This window comes from Eriocheir sinensis, chromosome 36 (assembly GCF_024679095.1).
Source record: "Eriocheir sinensis breed Jianghai 21 chromosome 36, ASM2467909v1, whole genome shotgun sequence".
NCBI classification, from domain to species: domain Eukaryota; kingdom Metazoa; phylum Arthropoda; class Malacostraca; order Decapoda; family Varunidae; genus Eriocheir; species Eriocheir sinensis.
Window position 1 is genome coordinate 2,003,831 of NC_066544.1, and position 12,336 is coordinate 2,016,166.

Genomic DNA, 12,336 nt, shown 5'->3' on the forward strand with positions numbered 1-12,336 from the left:
CTAAAACTGGGTTTTTTCACACCTTGTTGTGGTCCCTGATTCCCATTCTCACTCTTACCCACCCCCTGGGCCTTTCCATTGGCCACGGGAAGCATTGTGAGTGGGATCCAGGCAGCCAGGCGCATGTGTGAGAGCAGCCCAACCGCGTGCTGGGCTTGAGCAGCTGATGATGGTGATGGTGATGTTGAGTGTCGGCGGCATGGTGTTTGCACAGAAAACAAATACACACTCACTTGTCACCACAACACACCAGCACTAACAATTACACTGATTCACTTCCCTCCCCTGCACACTCGGCTCCCCTGTCCCCCCAACAGCCAACACAAATATGCGTGTTATGCACCTGTGCGGGTGCCCTGTGCATCATAAATCCAGATCCAGATCCAGATCCAAATCCGAAATTTCAATCCAAAGCTGGATGTTACGCCAACGTGCGCGGCGACATCACTTGTTCTTGTGCCAATGACCTTGACTCTTCAGAATTTTCCACCATCTTGACCCACTCTCCCTTCGCTGAAATCTCCATCCTAGGAGATTTCAATGTTCACCACCAGCTTTGGCTTTCATCCTCTTTCACTGACCAGCCTGGTGAACAAGCCTACAACTTTGCTCTCCTCAGTGATCTAGAGCAGTTGGTTCAGCACCCTACACGTATTCCCGACCGTCTTGGAGACAGACCCAACATTCTAGACCTCTTCCTTACCTCGAACCCTTCTGCTTACTCTGTCAAACTGTTCTCTCCGTTGGGCTCCTCCGATCGCAACCTTATTTCTGTATCCTATCCTATTGCTCCTGTACACCCTCTGGACTCACCGAAGAGGCGATGCTTCTGGCATTTTGCTTCAGTTCGGTGGGACGACCTGAGGATGTACTTTTCCGATTTCCCGTGGGATGATTACTGCTTCCAGGAGCGAGACCCCTCTGTGTGTGCCCAGCACATCACAGAGGTGATTGTCTCAAGAATGGAGGCATACATTCCATGTACTTTCTCTAATCACGCTTGTTTTCGTGCTGTCATAGACAGGGAGGCAGCTCACAAAAGGTACCAGAGCCTTTGAACGCCCGCTAACTATGCTCTTTACATTTCCGCCCGGAATCGTGCCAAATCTATTCCTTGACTTACCAAGACATCTTTCATTAATAGAAAATGTCAAAACCTTGTTTTTTCTTATTCTTCCCAGGATTTCGGGCATCTAGCCAAAAACATCTCCAATTTCACTTCATCTTTCCCTCCACTCCTTAACCCTGACGGCAGCACCGCCATCTCATCTATCTCTAAGGCTGAACTTTTTTCTCAAACTTTCTGTAAAAACTCCACTCTGAATGATTCTGGGTATATTCCTCCTAATCATCCCCCCTCTGACTCCTTTATGCCTGTTATTAAGATTCTTAGAAATGATGTTTTCTATGCCCTCTTTGGCCTCAACTCTCAGAAGGCTTATGGACCTGATGGAGTGCCTCCTATTGTCCTCAAAAACTGTGCCTCTGCACTGACACCCTGTCCGGTCAAACACTTTCGCCTCTGCCTATAAACATCTACCTTTCCTTCCTGCTGGAAGTACGCCTTCATACAGCCTGTGCCTAAGAAGGGTGACCGTTCCAATCCCTTAAACTACCGCCCTATAGCTTTACTTTCCTGCCTATCTAAAGCTTTTGAATCAATCCTTAACCAGAAGATTCAAAAGCACCTTTCCACTTCTGACCTTCTATCTGATCGCCAGTATGGTGATCTTCTTGCTCTCTTAACTGACTCTTGGTCATCCTCTCTTAGCTGTTTTGGTGAAACTTTCTCAGTTGCGCTAGACATATAGAAAGCTTTCGATAGAGTCTGGCACAAGTCTTTGCTTTCTAAACTGCCCTCTTCCGGATTCTATCCCTCTCTCTGTTCCTTTATCTCCAGTTTCCTTTCTGGCCGTTCTATCTCTGCAGTAGTAGACGGTCACTGTTCTTCCCCTAAACCTAATAACAGTGGTGTTCCACAGGATTTTGTCATCACCCACTCTCTTCCTGTTATTCAGCAATGATCTTCTCTCCATAACAAACTGTCCTATCCACTCATACGCTGGCGACTCCACTCTGCATTATTCAACAGGAAGTACATGACTTCAGACTGGAGGCTGCAGAATGCTTAACCTCAGACCTTGCTATCATTTCCGATTGGGGTAAAAGGAACCTTGTGTCCTTCAATGCCTCAGAAACCCAATTTCTCAACCTATCAACTCAACACAATCTTCCAAACACCTATCCCCTATTCTTCAATAACACTCAGCTGTCACCTTCTTCAACACTAAATATCCTCGGTCTATCCTTAGCTCAAAATCTCAACTGGAAACATCACATCTCTTCTCTCACTAAATCAGCTTCCTCGAGGTTGGGTGTTCTGTATCATCTCCATCAGTTCTTCTGTAGTGCGGCGACTATGCCTGATGAATGAGCCTCCCATAACCCACTTAGCCAGTGGGGTACCTCTTTGGCCGACTCAGTAAGGAGTGGCTCTCCCGTCACGCTGGTTGTGGGTTCAATCCCAGGCAGCCGGGGAATACCCTCTCCTTGTGATTAATTTCTCATGTGCTTCAATACACGCAGAGGACGTGTGGGACCAAGAGAGTAATAGAAAAAGAGAATAGAAAATCTCATTAAAATTCTCCCACACAAAAATGCTTTCCATTTATTGGGGCCTGGTCCGCCCTCGTATGGAGTATGCATCTCATGTGTGGGTGGGCTCCACTCACACAGTTCTCCTGGAGAGAGTGGAGTTTAAGGCTCTTTGTCTCATCAGCTCTCCTCCTCTTACTGATAGTCTTCTACCTCTTTAATTCCGCCGCCATGTTGCCATGTTGCCTCTCTTTCTATCTTTTATCGGTATTTTCATGCTGACTGCTCTTCCAAACTTGCTAACTGCATGCCTCCCCCCTCCCGCGGCCCCGCTGCACTCGACTGTCCACTCTAGCCCATTCCTATACTGTCCAAACCCCTTATGCAAGAGTTAACCAGCATTTTCACTCTTGCATCCCTTACACTGGTAAACTCTGGAACTGCCTTCCTTCGTCTGTACTTCCTCCTGCCTATGACGTGTCCTCTTTCAAAAAGAGTGTATCAAGACACTTCTCCATTCGAAATTGACCTCTCTTTTGGCTACTCGTATATATTTTATGTTGTGGGAGCGTTGAATTTGTGTGTGTGTGTGTGTGTGTGTGAGTGAGAGAGAGAGAGAGAGAGAGAGAGAGAGAGAGAGAGAGGGGAGGCGCCTCGTCAACAAGTTTGAGCTTGCTGTTCCTCAACCCTTCCCTTCGTTTCTACGTGTGTGTGTGTGTGTGTGTGTGTGTGTGAGAGAGAGAGAGAGAGAGAGAGAGAGAGAGAGAGAGAGAGAGAGAGAGAGAGAGAGAGAGAGAGAGAGAGAGAGAGAGAGAGAGAGAGAGAGAGAGAGAGAGAGAGATGCTAATCTCGCAAATTTCTTTGTATAATTATGCTTACATCTCAAAATTATCAAATAATTTATGTTTCTTTATGTGCACCATTTAAATTTGCATGTTTTTATATATAATACATGATGATTATGTTGAGATTATGGCTGAAAACTTGTTATAATTAGAACATTTGACATTTGAAATTTTATGCTGCTGCCAGCCCGGATACGGGGCGGGGCGCCGTTTTCGTCCGGCCGTAGTGAAAGGGTTAAATGCTGTTTCACTTCATCACCATTATAAAGAACTTATCAATGACATTAAGCAGGGACTTACTGTGCAACAAAGACTCATTTGGTGAGCTGCTCAGCAAATAACTACACGACATCGACTTTATTTACTGAGCACTGCTAGAAACAATGTGTTCTTACTGCACTACATCTGCTTGTTTGACCTCCAAGCTAAGCTAAGTATCTTTTGCCTTAGGTATTTGGTATCTGATATGTAATACATGTGCACAAGACGGGTATTTTATTTATTAATATTATTATTTTTTTTAAACATGACCTATTTGCTGGCAAATATGGTAACTCAATAGGCCCTTCCTCCAACTTAACATTCATGGTGGGTATTTGATGTAGTTTTACTTAGCTTTATGAATAGATCACCTAATCTAGACCATAAGGTCTGTGTGGTTTGATACTCCACTATGTAACTCTCTCAGCATAGTACTAAGAGAACTTGATCCTTGAGAAGCGGTGCAACACATACCTGACATGAACAAGAAGTCTGTTGCTTTTTGTATGAGCACTTTGAATCTGTCAACTAGTTCTGAGTGGGCCAACACCTTGTCATCCTTCCTGGAGCCCTCAGAGCCCAATGCCGGGGAACTGCGGCTCTGGCTCAGGAAGAGCTGGTCAGAGATGTTGTGCAGGCTGGGGAAGAACACCATAAACAATTTGTTACAGTAATTTCATTACAGTACTCACTATTCATTGAATTTAATTGTCAGATAATATTGTACTCTATAAAAGAAACTCCCCCCACATACGCATGCACGCACACACACAGTAAAGGAAGACCAAAATGGACATATAAAATGGGAGATGGTGAAACACTAAAGAAAGTACACGAAGAGAGAGATCTGGGAGTAATAATGCAAGATAACAAACAGCCAGAGAGTCATGTTAATCGGATATTCAGTGATACGTATAACATGGTGAGAATTATAGGAATAGCATTCCACTACATGGACAAGGATATGATGAAAAAATTAATTACCACTATGATCAGACCAAAGTTTGAATATGCAGAGGCAGTGTGGTCTCCCCATAAGATGAAACACATAAAGAAACTAGAAAGGATGCAAAGGATGGCAACAAAAATGGTTCCAGAGCTGGAGGGATTGACAGACGAGGAAAGACTAAAGGAAATGGACTTACCAACACTAGAACAAAGAAGAGAAAGGGGAGACCTAATACAAATCTACAAATTATTGAGCAAAATGGAAGAAGTGGACAACGAGGAGTTACTACTAAGAGAAGAAATTACCAACAGGAACACAAGAGGACATAGTAAAAAATTGAGGAAGGGAAAATGCTTGAGAGACAAAGAAATATAGCTTCCCGCAAAGAAATATAGAGGTTTGGAACAGACTAAGTGAGGATGTAGTATCAGTGAGGAGTGTGCAAAGCTTTAAGGAAAAGTTGGATAAATATAGATACGAAGGCGGGACCACATGAGCGTAAAGCCCAGGCCCTGTAAAACTATAACTAGGTAAATACAACTAGGTAAATACACATAGTTCTGGCACCAATAATGTTCATAATACAGTCAAGTCGCCTATTACGTGGATTAAGTAGGCAGTTTCCTATGATGCAATATGGTTTCAGAACTGTATGTTCAGATCACGCGGGTAAAACCATCTATGACGTGGTTTGTGGTCTCCACAGCGCAGAGTTGCCAGGTTGGATTTTTTTTTCGGAGGGGGAAAATCTCATAGTGGTGGTTGGGTTGGTTTTTGGGAGGATTTCTATCCTCTCTCTCTCTCTCTCTCTCTCTCTCTGCACATTTTTGTATTCAGTAAGTTACAAATTATCCTCACTCTCAGAATGATCATATTGCCAAAATTTATAGATGTAGACAAGAAGAACGTTTGCAGTCGGCTGCCGCGTCCCTCACTCAAATTCCAAGTCACAGTCATGCACTCCCCGACCGCTCCGCATCTCTTCCCCTCAATCTTTTCCCCCTCCTTTGCTCCTTTTTTCATGTAAAGTGGACCTGGCCCAACAGTCTATTCTGGCAGGCAAAAAAGAAATCAATCTGGCTAACTAGCCTATAAAATCTACAGCAGGCCGCTGCTGCACATCAGCCTGCTGGCAAACTGGCTTTTAAAAATCTAAATTGGTGTTCCCAGAGCCTTTCCTTTCTTTTGTCTTTCTCGCTGCCTGGTCCGAAAGGGAAGCAATCAGAGACACGGTGTATAAAAAAACTAACGAGAGAGAGAGAGAGAGAGAGAGAGAGAGAGAGAGAGAGAGAGAGAGAGAGAGAGAGAGAGAGAGATCTTTGAAAGTGGTTGGTCACCACTAAGTATTGCATTAATATGTGTGCAAAATAATATTTTAGACGATTTCGGGTTAGAGGGAAAAGTAAATGGTTGGGCGGGATTGGGCGTTTCTTGGGCGGAATATGGCGGCGGCGCAGCTGGTTCCCAGTCCCCAAAGTCTATATATACCAAGTCAAGTCACTCTGCCTTCAAAACTGTGACCAGCATGCATGGGGCGGCTTGGGGTGGAGCAGCGGGATGACGCCAAAGAAGCCAGTTCACGGGTGACTAAAGTTGAGGCCGTGTGTGCACTTTGGCTGTGCATGTTCGCCTTCTTTCACTGCGCATTCAGGCAAGCCACTGACGAAAAAATATGCCTTTTTTATTGTGCTATGCGTGACTGTAATTCCAATGCCTACAAACGGCGGTGTGGGTTGTGAGAGGGGTCATGTTGAAGTGATTGATTTAAATTAGTCTGCCTTTCTTCGTTTTCTCTAAATCCCTGTTTCTACATTCTCTAGTTTGGCTCTAAGCAACGTCACGCATAAGCCACGCCTCTGCCGTGTCTCCTCCCACAAAGCTGCGTATGACTTGACTTGGTATATAGACTTTGCCCAGTCCTGGGGTGGGTTTCATCAAAGTTCCCAAGTCCTTGGAAGTGTGCTCAAGGAGTCCCAAGCGTGCGAGAAACCTTGGGCATGTTTCACGAAAGCTCCCAAGCCTGCTGGGAAACCCACGGCAAGATTCGCCCACGTATGTGAGGCGTAGGTGGAATAAAATGGCGGCTAGCCAGACCAAATTGTGTTTTCCCATACGTACCGACCAAGTGAAAAGTGGGTGTTTGGCCGAGTGGATAAGGTGGTGAGCGTGGGATCGGACTGAGCAACATAAAAGGTAGATATATGCCTACCGGTGCACTCGGGCTAAAACGAACAAAATGGCAAGCCAGAACCAAATCCTGTATTTTCTTCATAGGTTTAGTTATTCCAATGACGCAGTTTCCTATGGTGCAGCTGTTGCTCAAAACCAATTAATGTTTCGCCATAGTGACGGATATGGTATCCTCACCATTTGCGCACTCACCATTTACGCGGCCTTAATTTGCGGCCATCATCCCAAGAAAACATTTGCGCAGGTGGTCTAACAATTTGCTCCACCTCGCGTCTATGGTAATGGCGTCTCACTGGCAACAAATGGCGTCGACTGATCATCTGAGGACGTTTACTAGCTGTTTTAGCTGCAAAATGGCGTCCGTTAATCTTCTGAGGACGTTTACGAGCTGTTCTGGCAGCAAAATGGCGTCTGCTGATCTTCTAAGGACGTTTAGTAGCTGTTCTGGCAGCAAAATGGCGTCCGCTGATCTTGAGGATGTTCACTAGCTGTTCTGGCAGCAAAGTGGTGTCTGCTGATCTTCTAAGGACGTTTACTAGCTGTTCTGGCAGCAAAATGGTGTCCGCTGATCTTGAGGACGTTTACTAGCTGTACAGCATATCATCTATCGCGGGGTTAGGTTCCAGAATGCGATAGGCGAAAATCCCAAGTAGCGACCTTATATAATTTTTTATTATTTATATATATTTAGGCTTTGTAAACCCTCCACACTCTTTAAATTTCCCAGATGATTGACCTTTCAAGATCTTATAAACACTTCCTACAACGTTTCGTTGTTATGACGCGGTCCCAATAAATGATTTTATAATTCTTGTTTCGACTTTCGACATTGCCTCGTTAATATGAACTTCGTGCAGGAATTAGTTGGCGAAGGAAGAATACCCAGAGAAAGGACGATATGAGCGTAGCTCACTTCTTTATATCACAATTAGGTAAATACGGAAGGGGAAAAGGGAGAGGGACGGAGTGAGTCATGAAATAAATACCGATAGAGCATGTAAGAAGGAGAACAAGCAAAAGTAGTGGAGGAAACAGGAAGAGATAAAGAGCATGAAAACAAGAAGGGTGGGAGGGAGGGACAGAGAGAGTCATGTCAGGTCCTAAGGGAGAGTCAGGTGAGGTCCTGAGGAGAGTCAGGTCAGGACTTCAGTCATGACATGACCTGACGCTCATTCTGCCCCTCCTCCCACACCCTTATTTCAAAATGTTGTGTGTGTGTGTTTACCTAAGTTAACACACACACACACAGAAGAAATGAGAGGGGGAGGAGGCAGAAGGGAGACTCAGGTCAGGGCATGACCTGACTCACTTGACCCTCCAAATGGATGAACCCTTAATTTCCCTTCTGTGATGTGTGTGTGTTCATATAATCTAATGGGGAAGGAGAAAGTAGGAAAGAGTGATAAAGTCAGATAAGACTAAAGATAAGAGGGTGTGAGAAAGGAGGAAAAGAGAGAGAGGTAGGGAGGGTCAGGTAAAGGTGAGGAAAGGAAAGAGATTAAAAGAGACAGGTAGGGATGGTCAGGTGGGGGAAAGAGGGGAGAGAAAAGGTGTGAATGGGATAGAAAGAGATTGAGAGAGTAAGGAGGGTCAGGTAAAGGTGAGAAGAGGGAGAAAGGGTGTGGAGTGGAAGGAAAGAGATTAAAAAGAGAGGTAGGGAGGTAAGAGAAAACTGGGAGAGGTGAAAGGAAAAAGAAGAAAGAAATGAGAAGGAAGGAGAAAAATACGGGGACGGAGAGGGAGAAGAAAGAAAGGAAGTGGGGGAGGAGTGAACCAGGGAAAAGACTAACGGTGCAATAGGCAATATCAATTGTTTATATTTATAATTCCATAATTATATATAAGAAGTGTAATTTAGGTTAATTGAAGACATATTAGACGTCAAAGCGACGCGGAAGATTGGCAACGCTGGTTACTCCCAAGACCGCCCCCAATCCTACTTGGAAGTGCTTGTGGCGCGGTGATGAAACACGCCCAAGAAATTCTCCCAACTGCGCGTGACGTCACCACGCTTGGGAGACCACTATGATGAAACCCACCCCTGACCTGACGAGTACACGTTTAGTTAACCCCCCGGCCCCTGCATGGCAAGGAGTCAGCTCGCTTACCACGCACGTGCTGCACAATGGCTTCCAAGCCTGCTGGGAAACCCACGGGCAAGATTCGCCCACGTATGTGAGCGTAGGTGGAATAAAATGGCGGCTAGCCAGTACCAAATTGTATTTTTCCCATACGTACTAAGTGAAAAAGTGGGTGTTGGCAGTGGCCGAGTGGATAAGGTGGTGAGCGTGGGATCGGACTGAGCAACATCAAAAGGCAGATAATGCCTACCGGTGCACTCGGGCTAAAACGAACAAAAATGGCAAGGGCCAGAACCAAATTGTATTTTCTTCATAGGTTTGGTTATTCCAATGACGCAGTTTCCTATGGTGCAGCTGTTGCTCAAAACCAATTAACCGCGCCATACGCGACTCGACGGTATATACAGTAAAACCTCACCATTTACGCGGCCTTAATTTGCGGCCATCATCCCACCATTTGCGCAGGTGGTCTTGCCATTTGCGCACCTCGCGTCTATGGTAATGGCGTCTCACTGGCAACAAAATGGCGTCGACTGATCATCTGAGGACGTTTACTAGCTGTTTTAGCTGCAAAATAGCGTCCGTTGATCTTCTGAGGACGTTTACTAGCTGTTCTGGCAGCAAAATGGCGTCTGCTGATCTTCTAAGGACGTTTAGTAGCTGTTCTGGCAGCAAAATGGCGTCCGCTGATCTTGAGGATGTTTACTAGCTGTTCTGGCAGCAAAGTGGTGTCTGCTGATCTTCTAAGGACGTTTACTAGCTGTTCTGGCAGCAAAATGGTGTCCGCTGATCTTGAGGACGTTTACTAGCTGTACAGCAATCCCTCATCTATCGCGGGGGTTAGGTTCCAGAACCCCCTGCGATAGGCGAAAATCCGCGAAGTAGCGACCTTATATAATTTTTTTATTATTTATATATATTTCAAGGCTTTGTAAGCCCTCCCCACACTCTTACAAATCTTTCCCACACTCCTATTGCCCTTTCACACACTCTTATAAACACTTCCTACGATGTTTCGTTGTTACGACGCGGTCCCAATAAATGATTTTCTAATTCTTGTTTCGACTTTCGACATTTGCTTCGTAAATATGAACTTCGCGCAGGAATTAGTTGGCGGAGCGGAAGAATACTCAGAGAAAGGACAATATGAGCGTAGCTCACTTCCTTTATATCACAATTAGGTAAATACGGAAGGGGAAAGGGAGGAGAGGGACGGAGTGAGTCATGAAATAAATACCGATAGAGCATGTAAGAAGGGAGAACAAGGAAAAGTAGTGGAGGAAACAGGAAGAGATAAAGAGCATGAAAACAAGAAGGGTGTGGGGAGGGAGGGACAGTGGGGAGAGTCATGTCAGGTCCTAAGGGAGAGTCAGGTGAGGTCCTGAGGGAGAGTCAGGTCAGGACTTCAGTCAGGACATGACCTGACGCCCATTTCCGCCCCTCCCTCCCCACACCCTTCCCATTTCACCTTCTGTGTGTGTGTGTTTACCTAGTTGCAACACACACACACACACAGAAGGGAAATGAGAGGTGTGGAGGAGGGCAGAAGGAGACTCAGGTCAGAGCATGACCTGACTCACTTCTGACCCTCCATCCACACACCCTTCCCATTTCCCTTTCTGTGTGAGTTGTGTGTGTGTTCATATAATCTAATGGGGAAGGAGAAAGGGAGGAAGAGTGATAGAGTGAGAGATAAGACTAAAGATAAGAGGGTGTGAGAAAGGAGGAAAAGAAGAGAGAGGTAGGGAGGGTCAGGTAAAGGTGAGGAAAGAGTGGGAAGGAAAGAGATTAAAAGAGACAGGTAGGGATGGTCAGGTAAAGGTGAGGAAAGAGGGGGAGAGAAAAGGTGTGAGTGGGATAGAAAGATATTAAAAGAGAGAGTAAGGAGGGTCAGGTAAAGGTGAGGATAGAGGGGGAGAGAAAGGGTGTGAGTGGAAGGGAAAGAGATTAAAAGAGAGGTAGTGAGGGTAAGAGAAAAACTGGGAGAGAGGTGAAAGGAAAAGAAGAAAGAAATGAGAATAGAAGGAGAAAAATACGGGGACGGAGAGGGAGAAGAAAGAAAGGAAGTGGGGGAGGAGTGAACCAGGGAAGAGCCTAACGGCGCAATAGGCCGCGACGGAAAAAAAAAAAATAGGTGGGTGACGTACGTGCTTATTTAGGTGTGTTTCGACTTACGTTGATTTATATTGTTTTCATTTTTTAGGCTAGAAAATGCTTATTTTACCGCAAAATCCCGCGATATAGCGAAAAATCCGCGATACGATATAATTTAAAAATCCGCGATACAGCGAGACCGCGATAAGTGAACCGCGATATGGCGAGGGATTACTGTACTGGCAGCAAAATGTCGTCCGCTGATCTTCTAAGAACGTTTACCAGCTGTTCTGGCAGCAAAATGGCGTCCGCTTATCTTCTAAGGACGGTTACTAGCTGTTCTGGCAGCAAAATGTCGTCCTTTGATCTTCTAAGGACGGTTACTAGCTGTTCTGGCAGCAAAATGTCGTCCGCTGATCTTCTAAGAACGTTTACTAGCTGTTCTGGCAGCAAAATGGCGTCCAATGATCTTCTAAGGACGGTTACAAGCTGTTCTGGCAGCAAAATGTCGTCCGCTGATCTTCTAAGAACGTTTACTAGCTGTTCTGGCAGCAAAATGGTGTCCGCTGATCTTCTGAGGACGTTTACTAGCTGTTCTGGCAGCAAAATGGCGTTCGTTGATCTTCTGAGGACGTTTACTAGCTGTTCTGGCAGCAAAATGGCGTTCGTTGATCTTCTGAGGACGTTTACTAGCTGTTCTGGCAGCAAAATGGCGTCCGCTGATCTTCTGAGGACGTTTACTAGCTGTTCTGGCAGCAAAATGGCGTCCGTTGATCTTCTGAGGACGTTTACTAGCTGTTCTGGCAGCAAAATGGCGTCCGTTGATCTTCTGAGGACGTTTACTAGCTGTTCTGGCAGCAAAATGTCGTCCGCTGATCTTCTGAGGACGTTTACTAGCTGTTCTGGCAGCAAAATGGCGTCCGTTGATCTTCTGAGGACGTTTACTAGCTGTTCTGGCAGCAAAATGGCGTCCGCTGATCTTCTGAGGACGTTTACTAGCTGTTCTGGCAGCAAAATGGCATCCGCTGATCTTCTGAGGACGTTTACTAGCTGTTCTGGCAGCAAAATGGCGTCCGCTGATCTTCTGAGGGCGTTTACTAGCTGTTCTGGCAGCAAAATGGCGTCCGCTGATCTTCTGAGGACGTTTACTAGCTGTTCTGAAAGCAAATTGGCGTCCGCTGGTGAGCTACAGCAGTCTACCACCCGAGTGCCCTCTGCCGCCAGTGAAGAACACTGCCAACGTACACAACATGTCGTTTCCCGCCATAACCCTATTGCCTCTCTTCGTCTCGTGGTGACTGCGATTATTCGATGTTTTCTG

General features: G+C 45.7%; 1 protein-coding gene across 1 annotated transcript in view; it reads right to left on the bottom strand.

The window, feature by feature from the left end:
* Nucleotides 1–12,336, bottom strand: part of LOC127007617 (lysosomal-trafficking regulator-like) — a gene marked incomplete at its 3' end in the record, with an annotated part of 247,223 nt that overhangs the window by 62,873 nt on the left and 172,014 nt on the right. Inside the window, 1 exon segment of the mRNA XM_050878758.1 lies at nucleotides 4,176–4,339. Within this exon segment, the coding sequence (XP_050734715.1) occupies nucleotides 4,176–4,339 (164 nt within the window).